We start from the raw sequence: 13525 nt of genomic DNA on the forward strand, positions 1-13525 counted from the left end.
CGTCACGCTCTAAATCAACGGAAGTGACATACATGACCAGAAAAGTTTGCGTGAGAGATTGAGGAGGGACAGTCAAAATTTCTGAAGCAGAGAAGGAATTAAAAACTTTTATAATGGCTTATAGGTAAAAGACTCCAAATTTATCCCCTCCTTACGCTTACGCCCCACCCGCAGCCACCCACACCGTATCCTCGGCTCCCCTGCGCCTTAGGGTTTAACCAACAGCAAACGCCGCGCCTCTCGAAGCATGTCACCGCCGCCGTCGCTCAAGCACCTGCCCCCGGCAACCGCCGCCGCGGCCTCTCCGCGCGCGGTCGCCACCCCGAGAGCCACCGGGATTCGCGGCGCCTGTGCACTCCCGACTCGGCGCCTCTGGTGCTCAGCCTCCGCCGCCGTGGCCGGAGCTTCCAGCGAGGTGACGACGCACGCCTCCTCCACGTGGAACTTCCCGGAATCCTGCTAGTGAGGTATTGGTTGCTTGTGACTTACGGGTTGTGCCGTGTTGTTCAGATGGCTGATGCTCCGCTGGACTGGGCGGAGAGGTCGCTGGAGGAGTTGCGGAGCTTGCCGGACCACGACACGTTCTGCCTGATGGCGCTCTCGCCGCTGGACGGGCGGTACGATCGCTTCGTCAAGGAGCTCATGCCCTTCTTCAGCGAGTTCGGCCTAATCAGATACCGCGTTCTCATCGAGGTATCTGACATCCGGGACAGTTTGAGCTCCTTGCAAACACTGTATCTGCCTACAGTTTTTTATTGGAGATTGGACGCTTGAGAGCCTGTTTCTGGTGTTACTGTCAATTTTGCTTAGCTGACGTGCCTTTCTTGTTCTTCAGATCAAGTGGCTACTGAAACTTTCTCAAATTCCTGAGATCACTGAGGTGCCTCAGTTCAGCAAGGAAGCCCAGGCCTTCTTGAATGCTATTATCGAGAATTTTTGCATTGATGATGCAAAAGAAGTAAAGAAAATTGAGAAAGTAACCAACCATGATGTGAAAGCTGTCGAGTACTTTCTGAAGCAAAGGTGCAGCTCAAATCCAGAGATTGCGAAGGTTGCAACTAGGATCTTAATGTGTACAGGAGTAATTATTTCTGGTTAGACTTAAGCTGAGTGGCATCTTGAACCTGTTTCCAGGTGTTGGAGTTCTTCCATTTTGGTTGTACCTCTGAAGATATCAACAATTTGTCACATGCATTGGCTCTGAAAGAGGGGGTAAATAGAGTTATGTTCCCTGCCATGATCGACATCTGCAGAGCATTGTGTTCGTTGGCAACACAAAATTCAGGCTACCCTATGTTGGCTCGAACTCATGGGCAGGTATGACTTATGAAGCCACCCTCACCACAATATTTTGTTACACTGTTATACAGCAAGAACAAGAAGATTTTTGTACCCTTTGTTTGAAGCATAGCTTCTCCATAGACAGCTCTCAAAGGCCTTCTATGTGAGATATACGATATAAAATAATTACTTATCGGGGCTTAATGTTTTGTAAGTTTGCCTGGTTGATGCAGCAAGGTCATTTTTAGTGATAGTAAATTGATAAGTTCATAATGAAAAGAATGGAATTGAATGATTGATCAACTCATTCAGCTATTTCCAAGGCAACATGGGTGGAGGAAATAACAAACCTGCATTATTTATCAACATAGTCTAGGAAATTTAAAAAAAAATTATTATACTGTTCTGGCAGATAGTCTTCAACCTTTCCATTTGTACAGGAAAAGGGGGGGAAATATCTCTATAAGTAAAAAATTGTTCTTCAGCAGTGTTGCATTGTGGAGTACAGCTCAGTGACTCTTTCGATGCAATAGTGAACACAGTTGTCTTGCTCAATTGCTTGTATGTTAGTGTAATGCACTTGCTTTGCCAAGAAAAACTTGATTTGGAACCCTGTCTTAAACTGTTTTCAATTCCTGCTTGTAGCCAGCATCACCAACAACCGTGGGAAAGGAGATGGCAAACTTTGCGGCCAGATTATCTAATATAGGAAAGAGTTTCTCGGAGGTGAAGATACTAGGGAAATTTGCTGGTGCTGTCGGCAATTACAATGCCAATGTGGTTGCATATCCTGAAGTTGATTGGCCTAAGGTGGCAGAAGAGTTTGTTAGATCCTTGGGTTTGCAGTTTAATCCCTACGTTACTCAGGTGATCTATATTCTTTGTTTTGACATTTAGTTTCTTCTCTGGTCTTCTATGTTCTTGCACAATTAGGGAGGCTTCTCAAATTCTAGGGTGATCATAACCATCAATGTTGTTGGTTCTGATGCAGTTTTATCCCTTTTACAGATTGAGCCTCATGACTACATATCAAAGCTCTTCAATCTATTCACCCAGTTCAACAATGTGTTGACTGATTTTGATAGAGACATGTGGTCCTATATATCATTAGGCTACTTCAAGCAGGTAAACTAAAGGGTTGACAACACAGTTTGGGAGTATTAAACTTGTACTGCAAGGAAACAAATTGATGGTATTGATTTTTATCTCCCATATTAACTTGCAACATCTTCCAAAATTCTTTTTTCAGATACCAAAGGCTGGTGAAGTTGGTTCTTCCACTATGCCTCATAAAATCAACCCCATTGATTTTGAAAATAGTGATGGCAATTTATGTCAGGCGAATTCTATATTATCTGGTATAAGCATGAAACTGCCAATATCCCGGTTGCAGGTATTGTCGCTAATTCAATTTTATGCCTGAATTTCAGTTTTTCTAACATGAGGTGTCAGGATGAAAATCTGGTGCCTGTATTCATGATACCTATGCGAGATTGGATCATAAATTATACTTACCATCTCATTAGTATATACGTATACTGATGAACCACCATGTTGTATCATTGACAGCGTGACCTGACAGACTCAACTGTTTTGAGAAACTTGGGTATGGGATTAGGTCATTCTCTATTGGCTTACAAAGCTACCATGAATGGAATCAGCAAGGTTCAGGTAGGTGACCCAGAGCTTGTCCTTTGTCTCGTTACAGATGATATAGTTGTACCTTCAATATAGTTGATGCATGTTTAATTTTTAGCTTATGATTATTAAGTACTTGCAGAATGCTTGATGATCAAGAAGATAGACCTACCTCACCACTTGCTATTTTCATAAGTTTTGGCCTGACAGGGAAAAATACACTATAAATTAGTGGTGACCGCTAGGCGTAGGCGTCTACCCAACTAAAAGTTCACACCACTCAAACCAGCTGAGGATAACTTAGTAGGATAAGGATGTTCCTTTGTGGTGCCCAACTGCACATACTTGCACCCTTGGACCATTGCATGAGAATATCAGACGTTTACTCTTCTTTACTATTGACCTGAGACATGCATTTTAGGTAATTATGATCAGGCTAGAACTTCTATGCTGAATTGGTGCCTATACAGGTGAATGAATCACGTTTAGCTGAAGACTTGGAGCAAACTTGGGAGGTCCTTGCTGAGCCAATACAGACAGTAAGGCATCTGTTTTCTTCTGTCCATTTCCCCTTAAATTCGGTTCTGGTTGCTGTCAGAAAGTGCTTATTGTGTGGGCATCAGGCATGTATCACGTTACTGTTATTACTCTTTGTAGGTGATGCGAAGATATGGAATACCCGAACCTTATGAGAAGCTGAAGGAACTGACGAGAGGTCAAGCTGTCACGAAGGACAGCATGCAACAATTCATTGATGGTCTAGACATACCGGAGGAGGTTCGATCAAGGCTTTCGCAGCTAACCCCGCATTCGTATACTGGGCTAGCGGAGGATTTGGCCAGAGACATCGAGAATTGGGTTGTTCTTGAATCTGGATTTCAAATCAAGTGAGTTTCCATTTAAAAATGGATATATCTCCACATTTTTATTCTTTTTGACAACGATGGAGAAAAAAATAACAGACGGGAACCCTAGAAAACGGAAGTTCAATGCTGCGTGGCCTTGAATTGTTGACCAAGATAATTGACGTGGTTCTCATTTATGATATTTTTGGCACATGTAAAATGCGCCTCGGAAAATTATCGAGCTAAAAAAGTTGCTTGCTCGATTTCTTGTAAGTACGGAGTTGTTTTGCAACGCCTAGTGCGGCAAGCTAAAAATGCTTATATCATGCTATTTTTATTTAGTTGCCGGCTTGCCGCATACATTCAATAATAAAACAAACAGTTTCTCTTTCGAAGTGAAGAAAGCATACTTTCTGTTAAGTTGCTTTGTTGAGGTCTTGTGGGATGTAAATCTGCCGTGCCAGCAATTCCGCAGAGGCCCGCAATGATATTTTCGATTTTCGGAACAAAAGTAGACTTCGGTTATCGGAAACACTGAAATGATGCAAATGCAGACTTTGGTTGTCGTTAGATACTCACATTGGTTCCACACGCATTGATTCGCATGCAAAGCAATAATAGGCTTTGGTTATCGTTAGCTATACTTTTTTTTTTGAGGAATTCGTTAGCTATACTCACATTGGTTCCGTACGCATTGATTCGTATGAAAAGCAAATGATGCTCGATAGTGACGGAAAAGGAGGTTTACGAACTTCCACCTGTTCGGAATTGACACCAGCGGTTGTTTGTGCCCCTGAAACGGTGTTTCATCCTTATCCGGGCCCGTCCAGCACCCAGTATACGGCACGGAAGACGGCGGGGGTGAATCCTTCCCTGCTCTTTGCTTGCCGGCGACAAACACAGCGAATGTTGGCCGGGCTCTGGACTTTGGGGGACCGGTACTCTGGGGCGTGTTTGGTACGCTGGCCGAACGGTCCGGCTGCGCCCCCGAGCTGCAGTGTGCGTGTTTGATTGCCGTTGGGCCATTTTCCAGCCCGGCTCGCACGCTACTCAAAGCACCCAGCAGCCTGGCTCCCAGGAAACGAAGGGGTTTGTTTTTTCACGGCTTGGCCCAGTGGAGCGAGACGGAGCCAGCGGTAAGCGAGCGCCTCACCTCCCGGCATCTCACCTCCCACCTCGTCCCTAATCCCTCCGTTCGCCTTCCCCTTCCCCGCCCCAGGCCAGGTGCCGGCGGGCAAGGAGGCCGGTGACCTCCTTCTCTTTTGCGCCGCCGTCCTCGTGGCCTCCCCGGAGTAACCCGCCCTTCACTAGGTCTCGGCGGGCCTCGTGGGCGAGACCGACGCCGTGGTGAAGGAGATGGCGGCTGCGGGAGGTTGGGGCAGCGTCGGGGAGATGGTGGTGACCGTGGCGGCGGAGGCTAGTGTTAGCACCGGCGGGCGGGCAACCAGCAGCGCGCGGGAGGAGGCGGCGGCGGACAGCAGCGCGCGGGCTCCCCCCTGGGCGCGCGCGACGCCCCCGGCGGGCTCACAGCAACGCGCGGGCCGCATCCGGCGGGCTCGTGGCAGTGCGCATGGCGGCCCCCGGAGGCGCGTGGCAACGCACGGCGGCGCACGGGATCCGGCGGGCAAGTGGCAGTGCGCGGACGGCTTCTCCAGACCGGCGGCTTCTCCAACGGTGGCGGCAGTTCAACCTCGAGTACTTCCCGCGCGACGACGCAGCGCCGGCGCTGACGTTCTTCCCGTTCCTGGACGAGACGATGGGACCCGACGCCGAGAACAACCTGTACCCGTTGCTCCACCTCCTCCCCAACGGCACCGTCTTCGTCTTCGCCAACGACCGCGCCGTCGTCTTCGACCCCTACAACCGCGCCCCGCTCCGGCGCCTCCCCGCCGTGCCCGGCGGCGTGCCAAGGAACTACCCGTCGTCGGCCTCGTCCGTGCTCCTCCCGCTCCACCCCGACGCGCCCAGATGCTGTCGGAGCCCGCTGCTCCTCCATGTGGAGCTGCCGCTGCTAGCGCCGGCGGGCAGCCGCAGCATGCTTTTCTGCAGGTGCCGGGCGGCGTTCTTGCTCCTGCCCGCCATGTGTTCGATGAAATACCAATGACAAGAAAGGGAAGTTGGGGGTAACGTTACGCGGGAATTCCTCGTGATCATTAAAAAAAGATCGCAATCTAGTGAGTCATCGGAAAATGTTTTAACTTTTTTTTTTATCTTCAATGTCAATAGATTGGGCTCTAACGATGTTAAACTGCAGGTGTAAAAAGTTGAAAATACCATTAAGTTAAAATATGTCATCAATTTTTTAAGCATCTTAATGACTTAAAATGAAAAACCTCAAAACTAGAAAGTTATAGATCTCGTCGAGATCTATAATTTTTATATAAAAATTATCTTCTTTTAATACCGCAAAAAAGATATGATTTTTATAAGATATATTAATCATATTAAATCATATCTTTTTTTGTGGAATTAAATGAAGATAATTTTTATATAAAAATTATAGATCTCGACGAGATTTATAAATTTCTAGTTTTTGGTTTTTTCATTTGAAGTTGTTAAGATGCTAAAAAAAATTAATGACATATTTAGACTTAAGGGTATTTTCGACTTTTCACACCTGTAATTTGACACCGTTAGAATCCAATCTGACGGCAGTAGCATAGATGGCAAAAAAAATAAAGTTGGAGTAGTGATGCTGAAGTCCGCTGAACTTTTCCAGTGACTCACAGGAAATTGCGATCTTTTTTAATGGCTCGCACGGAATTCCCCCATAGGGTCCATGACCATGAGACGAGAGCAACCAGCTGCGACGTCTCTTCTTGGACTCTTTTCCTAGTTCACTTGGCGTCCCTTCTTTCCACACGCTCAGCGTTCAGCCCGTGTCGTTCTCGCGCCAACCAAAGCGACGGCTCCTCAAATCTTCTATAACTAAAAAGAATAAAAGTAAGACTATTTTTTCGTGCGGTTTTTTGGGGTCGCTCTTCACTCCCGTCTGTGCGATACCGCAGTTCAAACGCACGGCGCCGGCAGGTGGGACCTCCTCCCCACGACTCCAAATCTCCGCTCCAAAACATTCCTTTCCAGTCGCGATACCTCCTCCCCACCGATCCCATCGCGCCGCCATCGCCCGTTGGCCTCGCTCCTCCGCCGTCACCATCGCCCGACAGCCTCGCCGCGGCCTCCCTCGCCAAGCCCCCGGCGACCCAGTCAGCCAGGGCATCGACGGTTCCAAACGTCGTCCCCCCTGCCTCCTCCCCTCCCACACCGAGGATGGATCCAGATGAGGCAGTCCGGTCGGTGAGCAGGCCGTCGCCCTCGGCTGATCAGGCGACGAGGCAGATCGGATAGAGGGGAGGCGCTCGCCCTCGGTGGATCCGGTGAGGAGGCATCCTAACCCAGGTGGAGGCCGAGGGTTTAGGTGAGGAGGCAACATGGGCAGGGGCAGGTGATGGTGAGCACCATCTTCGGCGCTCCCTGTCTCTACACCGGAGTCGCGTTCCCCGTCGCACCGGAGCTAGACCAAGGAGGGCACAGATTCGCCAGCCCCCGTCCACGCCCCCTGCACCCGCACCGTTGCGGTCACCGCTGCGGAGTGCCCGCCGTTGGGGCAGGTGGAGGCGGCGTCGAGGAGCCCCGCGGTGCACACCAGGCTGTGCGGGGCTGGTGCCGGCGTCGGTTTCTTCTCCCCCAAGGGCCTCTCGCCTGTGCGGGTGAACAGAACACGCCACTCGGACCTGCTCGGCCGCCACACCTCGCTCGACCCAATCGAGTGACCTACAGCCAGATAATGAAGATCCCCAAATTTCTGTGGAGTGCAGCGGCAACCCGGCCATCCCCATCCAGATAGCGAAGGCAGTCTCCAGCGGTGAGCCATTTAATCCCCTACTGTATTTCCTACTTGCATCTCATCCATCCCTGTCTAGGCCCGCGTAGGCAGCCCTGATGTGAGCAGCAACAAAATCATTAAACCCTTTTAACTTGGAAGCACGTGACGATCACAGGTTATTTAAATGGGAGAATTTTGTATTCGGCACCGAAACAAATCACTCTTTCGTATTTGGCACTGGAAATTGTGAACTTCCCTATCTAGCATCAACTTGAAAATTCCTTCCGTATATGGCACTTCCGTCCATTTTGGTCATCCATCCATTTGTTGACTTCGTTGACAATGTCAGTTTTTTTTAATAAGTACCAAAATAGCCCTCTGCTTAATTTGGTCGCACACACCTACTTGGTCTCTTCACCGTCAGTCTTCTCTTCCTGTGAAAAAAAAACAAAACCGAAGCCGGAGGAGATGAGGATGGGGCGGAGGAGCCGTTGGCCGCCGGCGCCCAGCAAATCACGGCGCCCTTCCTTCAGCTAGAGGCGCTGGTCCCTCAGCCAAGGTCTCCCCATGGTGGCAGATCGACGAGCGGGTCTAGCAGGGGTCGTGGCAGCGGGGCGGGCCGAGCTTCCGACAGGGGACGCGGCGGTGGGGCGGGCTCACCGGCCGGTGTTGGCCCCATCTCGCGGGGCGGGGGCGCGGTACGAGGAGATCGCGAGGTGGCTCCGCCGCAAGATCGATGGCATCTGGGCGAGGTACAAGGTGATCGCGTCGGACAGGAAGAAGCTCCGGCTGTGGCCCGACGATGGCGTGCCCCGGCCCGCGGCGAGCCCGCTCATGCCAAGCAGCGCGCTTCCCCGTCTCGAGCGCCTCCACAGGCGACAGCACGACATCGAGAGGGTCGCTGCGCTGGTACGCGGGGAGCTGGACGGCGGGAGGACCTACGCTGTCGTGCCCATCGTCGAGATGGCCGGCGTCGGCAAGAAAGCTCTGATGCAGCATGTCTATGGCATGGAAGCCGTGAAGTCGTGCTTCAAACTGACACACTGGATTTGGGTATCCTATGAGTTTGACGTCGTCAGCGTGACCCACAAGATCATCGAGGCGGTCACCAGATCACGCCCGGAGTGTGGCGAGCTGAGCACGCTTCATGAGCTCATAGTCGAGCACCTTGCGGGGATGAGGTGCTTAATCATTCTTGACGATGTGTGGGATGACAATCCCAGCCACTAGAACAGCCTGACGGCCCCACTGAGCCGCTGCGCTCCGGGGAGCGCGGTTGCTGTGACTACGAGGAGCAACAAGGTTACCAGGATGGTGAGCACCAAGGTGTATCATCTCAAATGCTTGTCAGATGAAGACTGCTGGCGTGTATGCCAGCGACGGGCACTGCCGAATAGTGATGCCAACGTCGACCAAGAACTTGTAGAGATCGGTGAGAAGATCGTGAAGAAATGTCAGGGCTTGCCATTGGCGGCAGAGGCAGCTGGTAGTGCCCTGGGTGCTTCAACCAGCTGGAAGCACTGGGATGAAGTTCTGAATAACGTCTTGTGGGCTGACAATGAGGTGAAGAATCTGGTACTACCGGTGCTGAAGGTGAGCTACGACCACCTGTTCATGCCGCTGAAGCGTAGCTTTGCGTTTTGTTCATTGTTTCCAAAGGGCTTCGTCTTCGACAAAGATCTGCTAGTCCAGATTTGTTCATTGTGAGGTGTGCAAGGTGTTTATATATTTTTTTTGTTTTTTAAGTATGCTGACAATGTGGTCAGATTTGTGAAGCTTGTGCATCAAATTTATTGATTATTATTGTCACTCTTCAATTATCAAAATATTATGTTTCATTCACAAGTATATTTGTAATATTTGTGCTTTCCTTATTTGACATTATGTCTATTTATTCTTTTTCTATCTGGCACTACATGTTGTTGATACATAGAAGGGCATATATGTCATTTTAGGTGGCACTTGACACCGTTACTGCATCAAATAGACGAAAGTGCCATATATGGAAGGAATTTTTAAGTTGATGCTAGATAAGGAAGTTCAAAATTTCCAGTGCCAAATACGAAAGAGCGATTTGTTTTAGTACCAAATACAGAATTCTCTCTATTTAAATCCGATTCCCTTTGAATGTTACGTAGTTTCACTATACATCCTTTTTTAGATTTGTTTTCCTTGGTCAGATTTTGCGTGAGCATCTAAGAATAATTGCTTGTTTTCTTGTATCCATGTGTTTTGAAAGTTCGATCTCACAGAATACTAGAGTTGTTACTTTACCAAGGTTTTTTTTGTATTAGATAGATCTACCACTGTTTTGGTTTCCTCTGTGATTTAGTAACTATATTTTTTAATCACGTCACAACATGACCGGAGCGTCCGGTCACCCCGCAGAGGCACATAACGGTTCGTTTTTAGCCCATGTTATAAATACTTCTTTATTCGTGTGTGGGGGTACTTTTGCTCATTTCAACAGCTGAGAAACACCTTTGAGAGTGCCACGAAGAGCATGGTCCTAGTGAGATAATTGAGATTTGAGAATCCCAAAGAGAGCCCTCATTAGTGAGATCAAGAGTAGCAAAGTGTGCATCCACTCTTCTCATTAGGCTTGTCGTGGTCAAGTGAGAGTTCGTGCTTGTTACTCTTGGTGATCACCATCACCTAGACAACTTGGTGGTGATTGGGAGATTGATGATCATCCGGCGGTGCTTGTGGATGACCCAACTCAAGTTGTGAGCGGTTGTGGGCGATTCACCGCGATGAAGTATCGAAGAATCAACCCATAGAGAACACTTGATCCTTACGCAGATCAAGGGGAAGCTACACCCTTGCGCGGGTGCTCCAACAAGGACTAGTAGGGAGTGGCAACTCTCCGATACCTCAGCAAAACATCACCGCGTTCCTCTTTCTCTCTTTACTTTGAGCATTTACTTTGAGCAATTCAATTCTTGTCTTTTACATTCTTAGAATTACCATGCTAGAGTAGGATTGGAACTTACGGTGCTAAACTTTTGTGTGTTAGATCAATAGAAACACTTTATAAGCACAAAGGGTTAATTGGGCTAACCGTAGAGTTTAATTATTGCAAAGAAATTTAGAATTAGCCCAATTCAGCCCCCCTCTTGGGCATCTTGATCCTTTCAGGTTGAATAATGATGAGTTATTTCTTTTACATAAAAGGGGTTCGGTTACTTACAGTCATTGGCTTAGCATGAACTAATTACTGTTGATATCCTTTTGCTAGTGACCAATATTTGTCTAAACAATGATATTCATCTTGAACGATAACCAATTCTTCTTACACAACCCCATAAGCTTTAACTGATTTATTCTTATGAATATGCTGGAATCGACTATTTAGTCAATCTCCTATCATATCGGCTCTTAGAGTCGGACTTTCAGGACTGTCTGGCAACACCGGCATGTTCCACCCTTAATTACTGATAAACTTTCTCTCCTTGTCAATTATAGGGTCAAATTGACTGGCACGTCTCGGGAGGAGTGCGTAGGATCGACCACCCTTGCGCTAAAGCTAGGTGAATCTCCAGCTCCATCGAGCGAACCCTTCTGGCTTGCTCGTGTGTCCTTGGCACGGGACGAAATTCCATGTCGACATATGTTTCTGGCACGCCTAGTGGGACCCCACAATCGTCATGGCGGTTCACAACAACAAAGACATCCTTATACCACATTATGAAGATCTACCTGATGGAGATAAAGATGTCATCAGCAAAGCTACAGAAGAATTTTAGAGAAAATATTTGTTGTCCTTCACCAAAACACGTGATAGCACAATTGTTCAGAAATTTCCACTACCAAGAGTTCTACTACACGGGCAGACAGACAAAACTAAAGCTGAAGACATGCGTTTCTTTATAGAAGTTGTAGACAAATCTGTTTGTGATGCCATATCAAGCCAAAATGAAGCTTTCTTGGACACATTCCACAACGCCATGAAAGAAGCAATTCATGGATTTTTAGTTGGTCAAGTTGGGCCGGCTTATTACAATATTCTAAATTCGTTGACCCAAGGGACTAATCAAGTCGATACCAGCCATCAAGAAGCAGCACCAGCTGGTAATGGTGTTGTCCAGGCAGTTCAGGGTTCATCTAAACAAGCTCAAGGTACTACTGCGAATGAAACACAGTATAATCCTAGACCGTCAGTACAATATATGCAATAGCCGGCGGGGCAAAGTCAAAACCAGGTGATCAATTTTAGCACATCAGACCACATACCATCGTCGACTAAAAAAATAGCACCATCAATTCAAAGGATCTATAAAGATATAGATCCCTATGTCTATAATCAGAGACTTCAAGCAGCAAGCCAGCAAAGAACCCAGCAGATAGAGGTTCCACAAGGATATAACTATAGATTAGACTATAACACCCTTCACATGATTCCAAATCCAGGGTATCAAGGCACATGAGATTTCAATCCACAGATGGGTCAGCAGGTGCAGAGAAATCCAAATTCAAATACTGATGAGTTGCTACTGAAGGTGACTGAGATGATGAAGAATCAGTTTGGTCTGAAGCCAAAAGGGCTGACCTTCTCGTACAAACGTCCATATCCAGAATGGTATGATTTGGTCGCTTTTCCCACAAATTACAGGCTCCTAGAGTTCGCTAAGTTCACTGGCCAAGACAATACAAGCACGATAGAACATGTCAGTCGGTATCTTACACAATTGGGCGAAGCATCAGTTGAGGATGCCCATCAAGTTCATTTCTTCTCCTTGTCCCTATCAGGGTCAGCCTTCACTTGGTTTTCATCACTAACAGTCAATTCCATTGCCGATTGGGCTGACCCAGAGAAGAAGTTTCATACATATTTTTATGCTAGGACTGGAGAAAAGAAGATTATCGATCTGACAACTATAAGGCAGAAGACTAATAAATCGGGTATTGAATTTCTTCAGAGGTTCTGAGAGACTAGGAACTTGTGCTTCTCCTTAAACCTGGCTGATGATCAACTAGCTGCTTTAGCCGTTCAAGAAATGCTGCTAATGTGGAAAAAGAAACTGATGGGACAAGAATTTGATAACTTGGGTCAATTGGCTCAATGAGTAATAACACTCAATAGCCAATTCCAGAGTATGCGTAGAGATACCCGATTTTAGAAAAGCACCATAGTGCCCGAGGCTTACAATCCATACTCAGTCGATGATGGCTATGAAGATGAAGAAGAAGAGGTTGCTGCGGCTGAATGGAATTAGGGCAAGAAAACAGTAATGGTGCCAAATCCTTGGGGAAGATGAGTCGAGGAGAGCTATGACTTTGATGTCACAAAATTAGACAAGCTCTTCGATTTCTTGCTTGAGAAGGGGCAGATCAAGTTGCTCGATGGTCATATCATATTGCCCCCTGATCAATTAAAGAATAAGAAGTTCTACAAGTTCCATAATGCTACTTCTCATTCCACTGATGAATTCAGAATCTTCCGGCAGCATATACAGAGGGCTATTCAGCAAGGAAGGCTCAAATTTGATACGCCTTGGAAAATGAAAGTTGATGATAATCCTTTCCCAGGAGATCAAAACATGGTTGATGCTGGGCTACTCAAAGGAAAGACTAAGGTCCTAACATTAGCCAAATCAAAAGAAGCTAGAACAGTCGATCCCAAGATGCAAATATCGGCTAACGAATACAGGGAAATTAAGAGACGTCACGATAAGCAAAAGAGCCAATATGAACAGGGAGGAACGTCAAAAGCAGGGACGACAAAGCCACAAGTTACATCTCAGATTCTGTTGAATAAGTGGCAGCGGCAGAAGGAAAAGGATTATTAGTGTTGGTTAAAGGATCAAGAATACCAGCGTCAACTGGAAAGATAGAGGTGTGAAAGGAAACAAGCCGAATCATATTGGAATTGTCCATTCTTCAGACATTGTTGGAATGAAGGTTTGAAGTTGCCTATCAGACATGACTTTCTAGA

At 47.3% G+C, this 13525-nt stretch overlaps 1 protein-coding gene and 1 pseudogene across 1 annotated transcript; both read left to right on the top strand.

Annotated features, from left to right (window-relative positions):
* The first annotated feature begins 176 nt into the window (after nucleotides 1–176).
* LOC136474772 (uncharacterized) lies at nucleotides 177–4164 on the top strand. The gene is made up of 10 exons (XM_066472331.1): nucleotides 177–415; nucleotides 511–693; nucleotides 836–1051; nucleotides 1135–1317; nucleotides 1927–2148; nucleotides 2290–2406; nucleotides 2531–2674; nucleotides 2851–2952; nucleotides 3390–3458; nucleotides 3577–4164. The coding sequence occupies exons 1-10, from the start codon at nucleotides 248–250 to the stop codon at nucleotides 3808–3810; spliced, it is 1638 nt and encodes a 545-aa protein (XP_066328428.1). The 5' UTR covers nucleotides 177–247; the 3' UTR covers nucleotides 3811–4164.
* Nucleotides 4165–8157: 3993 nt separating this feature from the next.
* LOC136470565 (putative disease resistance RPP13-like protein 1) lies at nucleotides 8158–9689 on the top strand (annotated as a pseudogene).
* Nucleotides 9690–13525: the final 3836 nt, after the last annotated feature.

Source organism: Miscanthus floridulus, chromosome 8 (assembly GCF_019320115.1).
Source record: "Miscanthus floridulus cultivar M001 chromosome 8, ASM1932011v1, whole genome shotgun sequence".
Taxonomy (NCBI): domain Eukaryota; kingdom Viridiplantae; phylum Streptophyta; class Magnoliopsida; order Poales; family Poaceae; genus Miscanthus; species Miscanthus floridulus.

Excerpts from the sequence above, each read along its gene's own strand:
- LOC136474772 (XM_066472331.1), top strand. The coding sequence starts at position 248 with ATGTCACCGCCGCCGTCGCTCAAGCACCTGCCCCCGGCAACCGCCGCC. Across the intron at positions 694-835 it reads GATACCGCGTTCTCATCGAG|ATCAAGTGGCTACTGAAACT; the intron begins GTATCTGACATC and ends CTTGTTCTTCAG. Across the intron at positions 1,052-1,134 it reads CAAATCCAGAGATTGCGAAG|GTGTTGGAGTTCTTCCATTT; the intron begins GTTGCAACTAGG and ends ACCTGTTTCCAG.